This window comes from Crocodylus siamensis, chromosome 4 (assembly GCF_052110815.1).
Source record: "Crocodylus siamensis isolate JL-2025a chromosome 4, ASM5211081v1, whole genome shotgun sequence".
In the NCBI taxonomy this organism is placed as follows: Eukaryota; Metazoa; Chordata; order Crocodylia; family Crocodylidae; genus Crocodylus; species Crocodylus siamensis.
This window is the reverse complement of record NC_143398.1, coordinates 199,913,925-199,929,278: the sequence shown is the minus strand read 5'-3', so window position 1 is coordinate 199,929,278 and position 15,354 is coordinate 199,913,925. Positions and strand designations below refer to the sequence as shown.

The 15,354-nt window shown below is 36.7% G+C and overlaps 1 protein-coding gene across 31 annotated transcripts in view; it reads right to left on the bottom strand.

Annotated features, from left to right (window-relative positions):
• The window catches only part of TTN (titin), a 274,597-nt gene that overhangs the window by 101,069 nt on the left and 158,174 nt on the right, over positions 1–15,354 (bottom strand). For all 31 annotated transcript variants that reach the window (XM_090045327.1, XM_090045341.1, XM_090045330.1 and 28 more), the window contains 18 exons: positions 14,995–15,072; positions 14,547–14,603; positions 14,255–14,335; positions 9,690–9,740; positions 8,498–8,893; positions 7,998–8,273; positions 7,118–7,393; positions 6,799–6,938; positions 6,150–6,276; positions 5,798–6,061; positions 5,434–5,700; positions 5,027–5,290; positions 3,966–4,105; positions 3,729–3,855; positions 3,358–3,624; positions 2,981–3,247; positions 1,654–1,920; positions 1,398–1,537 (listed from right to left, as the gene is read on the bottom strand). In XM_090045327.1, the coding sequence (XP_089901453.1) occupies positions 1,398–1,537; positions 1,654–1,920; positions 2,981–3,247; positions 3,358–3,624; positions 3,729–3,855; positions 3,966–4,105; positions 5,027–5,290; positions 5,434–5,700; positions 5,798–6,061; positions 6,150–6,276; positions 6,799–6,938; positions 7,118–7,393; positions 7,998–8,273; positions 8,498–8,893; positions 9,690–9,740; positions 14,255–14,335; positions 14,547–14,603; positions 14,995–15,072 (3,485 nt within the window). The remainder of the gene's footprint in view (positions 1–1,397; positions 1,538–1,653; positions 1,921–2,980; positions 3,248–3,357; positions 3,625–3,728; positions 3,856–3,965; positions 4,106–5,026; positions 5,291–5,433; positions 5,701–5,797; positions 6,062–6,149; positions 6,277–6,798; positions 6,939–7,117; positions 7,394–7,997; positions 8,274–8,497; positions 8,894–9,689; positions 9,741–14,254; positions 14,336–14,546; positions 14,604–14,994; positions 15,073–15,354) is intronic.

Sequence of the window (15,354 nt, the reverse complement as noted above, 5' to 3'; positions counted from 1 at the left end):
CTGTAGATAGACTGGAGACACTAATCACTAAACACTAACACCAACAGGTTTCTGGCACTTCTAATAAACACATACAGTATTGCCTATGCCACATCTGCAGCAATACCAAAGCTGCTTCTAGTAAACAATTTCTATCATGCAGCTTATGCTGCATGCTGCATAGATGTTCTTTGATTGGTTTTTTTTGAGTGGGCTAAGCTATGCTCTCAGGATCTCAATCATAACCATCAGTAACATAACTAGATGGGACAAGCAGGGCACCAGCTTGAAAGGGTGACAAAATCCTACCACCCCCCTGCCATCCCTTCCCGAGTCTTTTCTATGACAGAGGCAGCTCTGTGCATGTGGAGGCAGAGAGCACTTACAATGATGCTCCTTCTTCCTCCTGCACCTCAGGCATTTTTCTCACAGTAGGTGCATATGCACAGTAGTAGCATATCTGGGCAGCAGCAGCTATCTTCTGTATGCAGAGAGCCCGGGCAGGTAAGACTTCCCTTCCCCTCATCCCCTCAGTGACCCCTGCCCTCTACAGTAGTCAGCACTGCTCCCTTCCCTGCTTCTGGCCCCCACCCACTCCTGCACAGGGCTCTGAATTAGCTCACTCTACCTTTGAAGCCCTGTTCCTGAGGGTACTGCTGGGTGTGTATGGTGTCACTCTAACACTGAACATGTGACTTTTTCCGGTGTGCAATGGAATGGAAGCAAGCGGGTTGGCTTGCTTCTTAGAAGTTGTCTCAGGATTGCTGGAGAAGCAATATAGAAATATCCTAGGAAGCATAGTCATCAGCTGTCTCTTGCTACAAAAAGACATTCCTCATTTTTATTCTCACAGATGTTTATCTCTTTCCCACTCTAACCTGCAAATATTTTCCTTTCCATTTTTATTATTTACATCAGGATTGCCATATCACAATATTGCCAGTTCTAATAACTGTATTATGAGTTTTCTAATACTTGGTGTTTTACCTAAACTTTGGATAGATATATATTTATGTGTGTGTGTGTGTGTGTGTGTGTGTGTGTGTGTGTGTGTGTGTGAGTAAAGTTATTATAACTTATAAATTCATTATAAACACATAATACATTATTATGAATTCTCATTATTAATTTCAAATAGATAAATCATGTTAATTAAAAGCTTGAAAATGTGATGCAGATGTTCCTAAAAGCTCAAATGTGCAAAAGAAGGTAAATAGGAAGCCTTTAAAATGTATTTTTAATTAATTATAAGCCACTTCCATGATATTTGAATGTTGGGGACTAACATTCTGAGAATAAGGCGAATGGGTGTTACTGAACACAAATATTAATTAGTTCCAGAGTCCCTGCTCTGTTGTTGCATCCATCATATATCTCAGACCCACCCTAAATACCCACATATTCAGCAATGTGCTTACAGGTGATTCATTCAGGGTTTCCCCTTTCAGTTTCCAGTTGGCATGGACACCTTCCTCCGAGATTTCAGTATCAAAGTGAGCAGTCTCTGTCTCGATTACCTCCACACTGTGCAGGGGGCGCACAATCTCTATATCCCGATCTGTTTTAGGGAGGAAAAACAAAAGAACCACCATGATCAACCTCTTACTATAAGTCATGAAAAGAGCTTAAACAAGATATATAAACTTAAAAGAGATATTACTTAAATTGCTCTACCTTCAATGTTGAGTTTGGCAGAGGTTTTGTCAGTGACACAGTCACAGGTGTATGTTCCGATGTCTTTCTTCAAAGCTCTCTTGAGGATCAGAATTCTCTTTCTGCCATCAGCCTTGATAACAACATTCCTTGATGGAGTTATTTCTTTGCCATCCTTCATCCATTTTACTGGAGCATCTGCTTTGCTAATTTCACATTGTAATATGACTTCATCTTTCTCTACAGCCGTGTAATCTTGAAGCTTTCCAGTGAAGTAAGGATCTCCCTCTGCAAGTGCAAATTGAGATACACATATAATGATTTTAGTCTTTTTAAAAACATGTTTCTATTGTGAAATCTATACCTCATTAAGAACACTTGCATCTTGCTTATAACTCAGAATGGTGGGTTATTTACAAACTGAAACAGCAGTAAAAATCTATTAGCAAACATAGTAATATGACTTAGAACTGTACAAATATTAACTAAACTTTGCAACGCTTCTATGAAGCTTTAAAATGATTATTTTTTACCTTTTAAATGTGGAAATGGAGAGACAATGAAAATAAGTAGCTTGTTAATCCATACAGGGAGCTTATGGCAAAGCACAGATTTAAAAACAAGAATTTGGTAGTCTTTGACTGATGTTATAGCCAGGGCTGCCCTTACAGGTAGGCGATATGAGTGACCACCCAGGGCACTGTGGTCAAGGAGCACCACACACACACACACAGAGGCATTCACAGAATCACTCTCCCTGCCCTGCCATGGCTAAGCCTCAACCCAGGCAGCAGAAGTAGTGCCCAGCACAACCGCCCACTGCTGCCAGCCGCTGCTCAGGCAGAGCTGGGCCAGACACATGTGGGTGGGGTGTTGTCTCCTTCAGTCCCTGTTTTGCTCCTGCACAGCAGCAGCAGTGCCTACCCATCTCCCTGCCTGGCGCACCATACTGTTTTGCCTCCCTAGACTGTGCCTCAAGACCCTGGCCAGCCCTCCTAATACTACTACATACTTAAACTTAAAGAAAGGGGCCAAAATACAAGTTTGCCCAGGATGCCATTTTCCCTAAGGTCAGGCTTGGTTATAGCCATGATGGTCTAAAAATTATGTGAGAAGCAAGGATTTTTTCAGGGGTGGTTTCTTTTATCAGGCCAACTGCATGGTTGGAATAAAGTTAGACAGACTTTTGAATGTAAGACTTTCTTCATTGGGTCTGAGGAGAAAAGAAAGTGAGCAATCAGAAACTAGAATTTCTAATTCTCACTTGAGTATTCATTCCTCACAAACAGGATGCCTCTGATAATATACAACATGTGAAACTGCATTTAAAAAATGAGGATACACTTACCAAGAACAGTGAGCTTAGCCTCAGAGGATTTGCCCATAGCTTCCACTCTTATCTGAGAAGTGTCATCAATAGAAAGATTTTTAATTGTAAGTGTATGGAATTTGCCATCATCTGTCATTGAAACAACCTTGCTAGTATGCAGTCTTTGGTCATTCTTGAACCAGATAACAGGGATATTGTCATGAGACAATTCCACAGTAAACACTGCAGTCTCACGCTCCTTTGCTGTTACATCCTTGAGGGGGGTAATGAATTCTAGACGAATACCTATACCAACAAAGCATCTAATTAATGATTATGCATCATTGTTTATGAATACAAACAATTCAAAGGTAGCTATCAGGTATATTTTCAAGGGAAGCATAAGACAAACAAACCTTCAATAATTAGTTTAGCACTTGTTCTTTTGTCTTCAGCTTCAAACATATATTTAGCTTCATCCTCAAACGCAACTGTTTTAATAACCAGAGAATGTTTTGTGCCATCTGAAATAATTTCAAACTTCTCATCACTTGTGATCTCTTGTGTGCCTTTCAACCAGCGGAAAGTCTTGGGTTCTCTAGACACCTCACATTCAAATCGGGCTTCATCCTTTTCAAAGACTTTAACATCACTGAGTGGTGTGATAAAGATGAGAGGTAGTTCTGAAATAAAATAAGATTATCAGTTTAAAGATTGGTTTCTATTGATTTTTTTGCTAGTTAATTTAAGAAATTTTTGTAAAATGCATTGAAAACATTGGCAGTACCTTTCACTTTCAGATTAGCTGCACTCTTAGCATTTGCAGCCTGGAAGGACACTTCTCCAGTCATATTCAGTTTGCAGTTATAAAGGATAAGAACATGCTTCTTCCCATCCTCAATTATTTCACAGTCCTGATTTTAAGGAAGAAAAAAGCATTATTTTTAAGGAACCTCTTATTAGTATGGGACAGTTTGTTTTTTAAAGTGTACTTTGTGACTTAAAAACAATGAGAGAGTCTTACAGGTGAAGGTGTTAAAGTTTGGTCTTTTAACTTCCATATAGGGCGGACATCAGGCTCAGAGATTTCAACTTCAAAACGTGCTGTTTCACCAACAAATACCTCCACTCCATATAGAGGGCGCTCCACTTTTATTAAACGAGCTAAAATAATAATAATAAAAATGTATTATAACTGGCTTAATCTATAGCATTGAAATGTATAGCTGAAAAGGATCTTAAGAGGTCACGTAGGTTATTCCCTTGTTCTGATGCAGTGTCAAATACAGTGCTCTCATCAATAGTGGATGTTCATCTAACCTGTTCTTAAGAACATCCACTGATGGTGTTCTGCAAGTACCTCCATAGGTAACCTGATCCAGCATAGCTAGAATTTTTTCCCAGTATATAATCTGAATTTCCCTTGTTACAGATAAAGTCAGTTATTTCTTGTGCTAGTCTTCATGCAGAATAACTTATTGCCACCCTGTTTAGAACAACCTTTTACATATTTGAAAATGTACTCTCTCCCTTCTAAACAAACACACTTCTTTCATTCTCCCCTTAAGAAGCGTATTTTCTAAACCTCTGCTAGCTTTTGTTGTCTCATTTGCGTGGCTGTTTCATAGCAACATACAGCTGTGAAGGCTGGGCACTTACAAAGTTGAAGAGAAAATGACAAGCATTTAAGATAATGTGCCACAAAAAGGAGTTGAATGTTTCCAGGACCCAAAACAAAGATTCCAAAAAAGATGTAAAGAATGAAAAAGAGAAATGAGGCAGTATGGGCATGTTTTAAGAAGAGATAGAAACAAAAAAACTCCTAGAAAAGGCTATCATAGAAGACTAAGTGCCAGGGAAAAGAAAGAGGTGACTTAAAAAAAGATGGCAAGAAGACATAGAAGAGATGACTGGATTACATAGAAAAAGAGCGGTAAACCAACAACAGACAAAGCCAAGTGGAGAGCATTTGTCCATTGTGTTGCTAACTCTCCTGACAAGGATGGTACTTGATTTGTCTGTACTCCTTCAAGTTCTTCTACAATAGGTTACAAAGTTTTTAGTTTTCTCCAGTAGGTCACTTACGCTCAATGTTGACATTAGCCTTCGTCTTGTCCGTTCTACAGTCGCATACATAATCACCCTTATCAGCATCTCCAACCTTCTTGATCTTTAAGATACGGCGCTTCCCATCAGTCTTCATGGAGATTCTGTTGGAAGCTTTAAGCTCTTCACCATCTTTGTACCATTTCACTGGCACATCTTTGCTAAGTTCACACTCCAGAATGACATCATCTTTCTCAACAGCAGAATAATCTTGTAATTTCACAGTGAAGTATGGATCAGCTTCTACAAATGGCAGTTTGGGTGTGAGACAGTTAGTAAACTTGCAAGCAATTGCTAACTGAAGATATTTCAAAATGTAAAATAGTATTAAAACATCACTGTTTTGACACCACTTCTTTAAAAATGCATATATGGTATATATTTACCTAAGACTTTGAGGTTTGCCTTAGTGTGCAAACCCTTGACTTCAGCCTTTATCTCAGAGATATCGTCAAGTGTCGCTTCTCTGATTTCTAATTTATGAATCTTGCCTTCTGCAGTCATAACAACTGTTCTACTTGTGTGGAGTTTGTCGTCATTTTTGAACCAAGTCACCAGCATATTTTCATGAGACAGCTCGAACTGAAAATGAGCTGTTTCCCCTTCTTTCACTGTTTGATCTTTTAGTGGTGAGATAAACTTCAATCTAATACCTATAACATAAAAATTGGTTGTAAGGCTATGGGCTACTCAGGTTGATGCAGTCTTTATAAATCCCCACACTAACTCTCTTCTTAGCGATATACTGACCTTCCACAAACAACTTTGCTGTGCTTTTCTTGCCTTCAACTTCAGCAGTGTATTCTCCCTCATCATCAAATTGAGAATCATTGATTATAAGAATGTGCTTCTTTCCATCTGCAATAATGTCAAATTTGTCTCCAATTTTGATGATGTCAGTGCCCTTAGACCATATAACATTGGCTTCTCTGGTAAGGACACATTCAAACCTAGCCTGACGTTTCTCAGGAACAGTGACATCTTTTAGAGGCACAGCGAAGTCAAGTTCAATTTCTGGGAACAAAACAAAATTAATAGTTTTCAAGTGCTCAGTGTGCAACGGGCCAAGTAGATATTTTGCAGCATGTACTATTTCATGTACCTTTTACTGTCAGGATAGCTGTAGTGACTACATTTAATGCCTGGTAAAGCACTTCACCAGCTTGTTCCAATTTGACTTTGTGTAATGTTAAGAAGCGTTTTCCTTCTTCAGCTTTGATTTCACAAGTCTAGAGAAACAACACATTTTGGTGAGAAACTCGTATTCTAAATATAAACTACTGGTCTTAATTAACATAAAAAGAAATTATCCCAGTCTTATATAACACATGGCAAATACTTTCCCACCAAGTACAGAGTAATATTCTGATGATAATGAATGAACTAGTTCAAAAGGAGATAATAAAAAATAAAATAAACTTCATGACCTTGCACTCCTCACAACTTCACACTTATCTTTTTTATCTTAATGCTATGCTAGCAATGTACATGGGACTAGATATTTCTGTGCTAATGTGAGATATGATCTATTGTTCCTGTAATATAGTGAACCCTTGAAAATTAGTTTAAGTTATGTGTTTCTCTGAGAAATATAATTCTCTGAGATGGTCTAAATTGTTGATCACCATAAAGGTTAATCCTATGAATTTCTGCATTGGGCAGGTATGGCATATGAGCTTAACATTTCACATGTGGCTAACATAAAGGGTGTTTTCATATTAAATGAATTCTATAAATTTATGGATGCTTACAGGTGAGGGCCTCAGGATTTCTCCTTTCAGTTTCCATTCTCCAGGAACATCTTCCTCAGAGATTTCTGCATCAAAGTTTGCTGTTTCTTTCTCATAAACAGTAACATCCTCAAGTGGTTTAAGCAAGTCAACTTCACGTTCTGAAATTCATAAATAAAACAGCACATAATCAATCAGTTTTAGGACAATCACTTACAGCAGTTCAAATTTAAATTTTTATTTTTCTTATTAAATGACTGGAAATAGATGCAATAATCAAATACATAAAGCATTGTAGGCATATAAATTCATTAGATAATACCAAAGAAATCTTCCTTACCACCAAGAGTAAGTTTAGCTGGATATCTGCGACCTTCAATTTCTACTGCATATTCACCAATGTCTTGAGGGGTAGCATTCTTAACTTTGAGGAAAATGCGATTTCCTTCTTTCAAGATCTCTGTTTTGTCAGTTGGTTCAGCTGGAATTTCATCATCACCTCTGAACCATTTAATATTTGGTGTATCCTTGACAATCTGACAAGTGAAAGTAGCTGTACCCTTTGGTTTCACATGCTGATCCCTTATAGGTTTCACTAACCAATCTCTTATAACTTCTGTGAGACAAGAAATAAATAAAATCAATCTTTTATATAAAACTTTATAAAAGGAAGGGAAAAGGGTTTTTTTTGGAATTTAGATTATATTTGTCCTTTAAGAAATAAAACCTATATACCAGTATAAAGTGGTAAGAAAGGTGCACATACAGTTTACAGGGCACTATTTTCCCCTCATCTCTATAATAGATGTTATATATATATGCAGAGTAATAAATTCCCAAAGTCTTGCCTTAAATTTCTGGAGGGCCGTATTCCTAAGAAGGAGCTATGTTAGAACTGACAAAAACCTCCAGTAATTCACATCCACCTCTAGTAATTCACATCCACCTAAGGGGAAACTGAGGGATGTGCATTTATTTGATAAAATTATCCCCTAAGTACCCAGTAGATAGGAGGAGTTAGCTTTCCCTATAACCAAAATTAAATAATAATTAATCTATTGTCTTAAAATATATAGTTGTCAAAACTAAATCAACTTTACCTTGCATGATTCATAAGAGCGAATTGCATCTTTTTAATGCTCCTTTCGGTGGGGGGGGGGTTGTTTAATTTTTAAAAACCTTAAAATCACAAGAGAGAAAACAGAGTTTGGATTGCTTACCTACTACCTTAACAGAAGATGAACATGAGACATCAGTATTTTCCACAGTCACAGTGTAATTGCCGGCATCAGAGTCATTAGTATCAGTGATGGTGATGGCATGCTGCAGTCCAATAATACCCAAAGCATACTTTCCAGGTACACTCTTGATAATCTTCCCATCCTTCCTCCAGACTACATCTCTCTCTTTGTTCAATTCACAGCTCAGATAGAGTGGTTGTCCTTTGACCACTGTGACTTCCTCTTCAAGAGTTTTCACAAAACGTATTGGTAGTTCTGGGGAAAGGGGAAGGGCAAATGTGTTTTATCTTCTATACAAGAAGTGCTGTCTAGAAAAGTAATTTATATCAAATCAAAGTACAAAAAGGTCAGTGGAAACTGGGGAATGCCTGTCAACAGTTACCCAAAATGCATTAAATGTAAATATTTGTAATTGTTCTTTATAGCTAGCCTTTGAGTTGTTGATCAATCTGAAGCATATTCAGGGTGCAAGGAAATACCTTCAACAATTAGTTTGGCTGTAGAGGTCTTTTCTTTGTTTCCTAGACGTAACACACACGTGTACTCTCCGGCATCTGAAAGCTGGACATCAATTATATGCAGCTTCCTGTCTTTGCCATCAGCAATAAACCTGTGTTTTGGACTCTCTCGAATGTTGCCTCCATCTTTCATCCAGCTGGTAATTGCAGTAGAGGGAGAAATAAGGACCTCAAAAATTGCTGAAGAACCAATAGATTCGGCTTCTGTCAGGACTATGTCCTTCATTTCCTTGACAAACTTGAGTGGCACAGCTTTAAGTTGGTAGGTGAATGGTGGCTCCTCAGGAGGTTTTTCACCACCACTTCCTGGCCTTAGTTTTCTCCTTTCTGCATCTGCCGGTGATGGTGTCTTTTTGGCTATAATTCAGATGTGGAAATGAATAAACTGATCTAGATTTAAGATTTTGCTTGCATACATGCTGTTGAGCTGACTGGGATGCAGTTCAAGGAGTCAGGTGCTTAGTTGCCAATTTTGTAAAATTGAGAGATGTTAGAGCATAAAAACTGAACTGTCAAAGCTAGATTAAACAATGTAAAACTCTATCTGTCTGGCATTAAAAGCACAGGTATTTTGCTTCATGCTGAAAGGATCAACTGGTTAAATGCATGATTTAAATCTGAAATGTCCTTATTGACCAAGATTTATGTCACCTTTTTTTTTTTTTTACATTTTTCCTCCCTGACCACAAAGTATTCACAGCAAAGCTCAATTTGCTTTATTCAGATCAAAGAAAAACATAACCATGCTTATGGGTATTTAACCTGCATGACAACCTCTATAGAATTTTTATTTAATATTTTTATTAATCTGCATTGTAAATACATTCATCTGTTAAAATAAGCATGCCAAAGCAAACAAAGTTAAGTTCCACATTCTATGCTAGTGGCTGAATCAGAGGGAATTTTAAAATTTAAAATGTGGTTTCATAAAAACTATGTCCTCAGAAGCAGGAAAAATTATGCCTTTTAATAAATTTTGGTTAGCTAAGAAAGGCATATTATCTGAAACTTTATCAAAGTTCTGCCATTTAGAGTCAAATTTAGAAATCTGCTGTCATGCCATTTGTACCACAAAGAGCTGTATGTTAAGTTTAATTAGGAGTTCAATCATGCAGCCTTTTCAGTTGTTTGCATGTTATATTCTTTCTCTTACCTCTAATTGGACTTATCATTTTGCCAGGTTCCTCTTTTGGTGCTTTAGCCTCTGAAGTAAAACAGCACTAGTATTAGCAACATATTAATAATCAGGTTCAAGTAGACTAAGTAACAAATTAAGACAACTTTTTTTACAAAATGGGATTTTTCTCTTCCTCCTGCCTCTGTATAGATATGTACAAATATGGAGACAAAGAGAACATAAACACATATATATTTATACAACCTATACTGTCAATATTTTGAAGGATATGATGAATACTTTGAAGTCAAGCATCTAAAGCTGCATATCCTGTGGTAAACTTTGAAAAGGATAATTTAGAAACCCTCCTTCCTGGGAATGTGTTTTGTCAAAAATGTTCATAAGAACTGCTTGAGTCAGACCAAGGCGTCCCTCTATTCTCTTTTACCATAGCAAGTAGTGGATTTCCATTGTTTTCTAAGACTGGCTAAAGCTGTATGTTAAGTTTAATGTACAGCTTTAACATACTGGCTAAAGCCAGTCTTAGAATAAATCCCAATCTTGGTCTCAGTCAGACTCAGTCATTCACAGTCATTCAACTTTCAGTTAACATTGTTTATCCAATGAAAACAAAACAAAAAAGCCAAAAATAACAAATACACCAATACAATAAATTATTAAACAAATTGTAACCACCAGCTCTGAACAATGCCACAAAACTTATGAAATCAATGATTTCTTAAAGGATGGCAATAGAAAAATCTACCATGTAACATGCACAAACCCATCCTTCCATTGCTACTGAAATGCCACAGAGATGTCTAAATCTAAGTACAAGTTGAAAAGAAACACTAATAACATTCTCCCTGATTCATAATCGTCATTTGAAATGAAAGTCATTTCAAAGTTCACAACAAACACAAATTTCATTGTCTCCACAAAATACTGGTTCTGACTATTTAGTGCCAAAAGCCCATGTCTGACCCAGCCACCAGTCAGTAGCCTAGGTATTTCTGTCAAGTCACATCCATTTTTAAACATAATACATATTTTACAAACTAAACTAACAAATATAAGTTGTATAAATTAAATACATGTTAAAGGGGAGTGTTAGGGGTGACCCATCTGCTACACCTGGCCATTCACAAGTAATGACAGGTCATCTCTGACTTACAAAAATATTTGCCACACTAAACTGCCTATTATCAAGTGTTCTGTATATGTAAAATAATTGTTGTTAATGCCTTAACAAAGTCAGGAGGAAGGACACAGATTTTAAATGCAATAAATGGGAAAATGAAACAATAGTATGAATAATGGATGTGAGCTGCATGACAATGTGACAGCAATGATTTAAACTACCTCTAAAACAATGTAGGACTAAGACAATGAGTACAAGTTACATGGATATATGTTCACATAGTACACACATGAGAAGACAAACAAGTAGCAGGATGGTTGAATGCCTGTGTAGGCCACTGAGATGATGGATGGAATATGAATGGTGCTGAAAGACGAAGGCAGACATGAAGATAAATTATGTTTCTCCCAAAGCATGTGATGTGTACTTTCTGTGGATGAGTTCAGCAGCAGCTTTCCTCACCTTGCTTTGCATCATACTTTGCAGAACCATCCACAACTTCTTGCATCTCCCTGAATTCCTCCAAATCCCAGTCCTTGATGCTATCATCCTGGTCAGTAAGATGAACCAGTTCTGGGCTCCAGGTTTTTCTTCCTTCTTCAGCTGGTTCTTTTCTTTTTGTTGGCGTAATAGTCTTACCCAGGCTCTGGGAAACTGGCATGTCTTCTTTTACAGGCATTCCTTTGCCAGACACCTTTTTGTCTGTAGGAGTTTTTTTCTTTTCTGATTTCTTTGTGACGTGCAAACTCTTTCTTTGTTTAGCTGCTGACTTTTCATCTGGTATGTCTTCAACAGCAGAGACTTCTCTTCCAGAAAGTGTTGATGTATCTATAACTAAAGGAGATCTATGTTTTTCAGTTTTAGGTTTGGTCACTTTTTTGGGGGCCAGTATTTCTCCCTTTTCATCCTTAGTGGTTCGGGGAGATAACCGAACTTTTTCAAACGGCTTTTTGTCATCTTCTGACATTCGAATAGGGCTTTTCTCTAATGTTACAGTTCTGTCACTTATCTTATCTCTTGCTAATTTTTCAAAGTCTCCCAAAGATTCCTCAATATCCCTGCCTTTCCCTGGAATCACAGTTTCAAATTCTTCTCTCTCTGTTGTTTGTATTTCAGGGGTTTTAAAATGTCCAATTTCATCTTTATCTAAGAGTCCCCTAGAAGGAGTTTTGACTTTCTTCACTGGAATAATCCTTTCTCCTACTTCTTTTTCATATAGAGATACCTGCTCAGTCAACAATGGTTCTGAATCTCTCTCTTCATGATGGGTTTTGATGGACTTCTGTTTTGCAAAAAAAATTTCATCAGTTTTCAGTTCTGTATCTTGTGGCTTGAGAAGTGAATCTGTAAAAATTCTGTCAGGCTTTTTCCTGGGAATCTCCTCATCTTCAGTGGGACTTGCCATGCCTCTGTCTTTTTTCAATACTATTCCTATATCCTCAGAGAATGCCAAAGAATCTAGGTGCAGATTCTCATCCATCTCTTCTTTTTCAAATGCTTCAATTTTCTTTACTTTTCTGCCAAGAATTTCAGTTTCCCCAGTTCTAGAAACATCAGGCTTCTTGATACCAAATTTCTCTTCTTGGTAAGTTTTCTTTTTTCTGCCACTGTCCCTCATGGATTCATCCAGTGGAACTTTTTCAGATTCCTCTTCTTCATATTTTAAAGGAAACATTTCAGGTTGTAAACTGATTTTGGTTTTTCTCTCTTCTTTTGGAACGTCTTTCTGCTTCTGAATCAGGACATCAAGCTCTCTAGGAGCATCTTTAGGGAGGGAAAATAATTCAATTTCTTTTTCATGCACAGGAATCTTCTCCTTTGCTCGGAGGAGAATACTGGACTCATCAGGAAATCTATCATCTTCATCTTCCCTGTGAATTATTAATTTGATTTTCTCTTTTTTTTCTTCTATGGCACTTCTTTCAATGTGGTCAGCTGCTTCAGGTTCCTCATCTAATTTCATTTTTATTTCAGGTTTCCTTTCTTTATCTCGCTCTGTAGAAATCTTTTGTGAAATTATATGTGCTATATTTGGTTCCTTTCCTTCAGCAAGTTTTACAAAATGTTTAGGAGGCATTTCCTTTTGACCATCTTCTGGTTTAGTTTCAAATGATATCTTTAATTCAAATTGTTCTTCTTCTAGAGTATCCCTGCCAGCCACTTTATGGCTTATACTCTCTTTTGAAGACAAATATTGATCATCAGTAGGAGACACCTTCCTTAACACCTGTGATTCAATCTTGTCATCATCCAGGGATGTCATTTTACTTTTCGACTTCAGTATATGTGGTGCATCAGGCTTTTCTGAAGCTACAAAGGTTTCACATTTAATTTACAGAGAGTTAAAATATCATCAGAATAAGAAGTAGAAACAATAAGATACTTTAAGATAAAAGTCCAAGTTACACCTGAAATAAAATGAACATAGAACACTTTTTCAGAACGCAAAATTCACAAAACAAAGATAAAAATAAAAGACAGAAATAACACAGAGGACTGGTTCTTATGCTGAACTGGTGATGAGCTTTCACCTCTAGTTTACAAGTTTAAATCCAGTTTAGATTTGTCATAGTATAAAGATTCTGTTCTCTAGTGCTTTTCTGATAAGCTATATGATACAGGTTGATGGTATCAATCTGGCTCTTATTAAATGGCTGTCCATATAGGCAAACAAATATCAAATTAGCAGGCTTCAAAAGTGGTCAAGGAAAGAGTAAACAGCATGAACTATATTTTCATTTAAAAATGAGGCTTTCCTGGTTCTTGGTTTAGTTATGTATTGATGGGGTACACTGTGTGCACCAGTTCTGTGAATGATGCTCTTAATTTGTAAGCACTTCAGGCAGGAATAGAATTGTCAAGTGTGTTTGTTCACTCTGGGTCCCTAATCTTGCCTGAAGCCTTTGAATGTTATTATAATATTCAGATTAAATAAAAAATATTAATTCTGGAAATTTTTTCTCCTTGTGTCACTTTTTGCCAACACTCAGAAAGACAAGTTGCAGACTGGAAAATAAAACAACACAGCAATCCACAACATGTATGTACAACAGAAAAGCTTGAACCTAAATATAGCATACTTGCTACAGGTGATAATAGACATACAATAAAATCAAAAGTAGGACAGGATATACAAAATGCACACAATGAACAGAACACATATATTTCATTACGTAAGAGTGAATAAAGAAACCTATTTCATCCCCCAAAGACAAAAGCACAGACTCAACCTACTTCTACAGCTCCAGAACAGAGATTGTTTTTATTAAGTGAGTCTCAGTGTCTAGCACAAGGAGATCCTGTTCTTTGATGAAGGACTATAGGGATGCTAAAAATGATAAATGATAAGTAGATTCAGCCCTTAGGTGTCCTGTTCTCTTTTAAGAATTTAGTCATCTGAGTATGTGATGCAGAACAGCAGTACAAATTGTTAAATACTTTGCAGAATCAGTATTAATACCTGGTTTCTTTCCAACCACTGGTGTGGTCACTGGAGCTGCAACAGGGGCTGGTTCTGCTGGTGGTTTGGGGGACTTCAGAGCTGTAAAAAGAATGTAAATGTTTTCATTTATTTGAATTTATAATTATTTAAAACTACTAGACAACTTTTAATGAAATGTTCTGGAAAGCATATATTTACTCCTGTTGGTGCTAATAGTTTCCTGAACATACTTTTACCAGGAAATTGTTCAATGATAAAATACAAGATTTATAGCAATGTGTGCAGGTATTCTTGTTTACAGAGCTCTTACCTACTGCAGGTTTTGGTTCAGGTTCAGGGCGTGGAATAGCTGGCTTAGCTTCTGGCTCTTCAAACACAACAAAAACAAATAAATTAGTATACATGTCATAACCTTGTTGAAAAAGCTGCAAAGTTATCTTGCCAAAGTGGGATATGTTTATGAAATTCTAAAACTCAAAGTTAATGCAAGACAAACTTTCTAATTGCATTTTTTTATCTTGGCAAGCAGCAAAGGTAAACATTCATAAAGTAAGATACAGGTTGCTCACTGGAAAAGAGATGACTTTTTCAAGCATTCAATAATTTAAGAGAAAATAAGATCCGAAAGAGTGCAAAGAAGATAATAAAGACACAGAAGTTATGTCTGCATGATATTAGTTTAGCTCCTCTAACAGGATGTTCAATGATGGATGCAGTTTAGTTTCAGCAATCAGGAAAAGAAGGCTCCATGTTTATACCTTTTGGTGGCTCAGGCACAGGTTTCTCCTTTTTCGTAATAGGTGGTACCTCAATTTTCTTCTTTGGCACTTCTGGGACTTTAAAAAATATCAATTTTTATTTTGAAAGATATGTTTAAATGCTTAGAATTCCTAAACACATTAGCTAATGTCATTTTAATACTAGTGTAAATTCACTATTTTAAAGTGTGTTAAATTCTGTATTTGTAATAAAGATTTCCATTTGGCTCTGGGATTAAGGTACATATATTTTAGCAGTAAGGCTCAGTTGAACTAGAAAAAGAAAACAGACAACAGGAAAAGTATTTACAAGATCATACCTGAAAGAATTATGGGTTCACTTTAATCTGCACTTTGTTA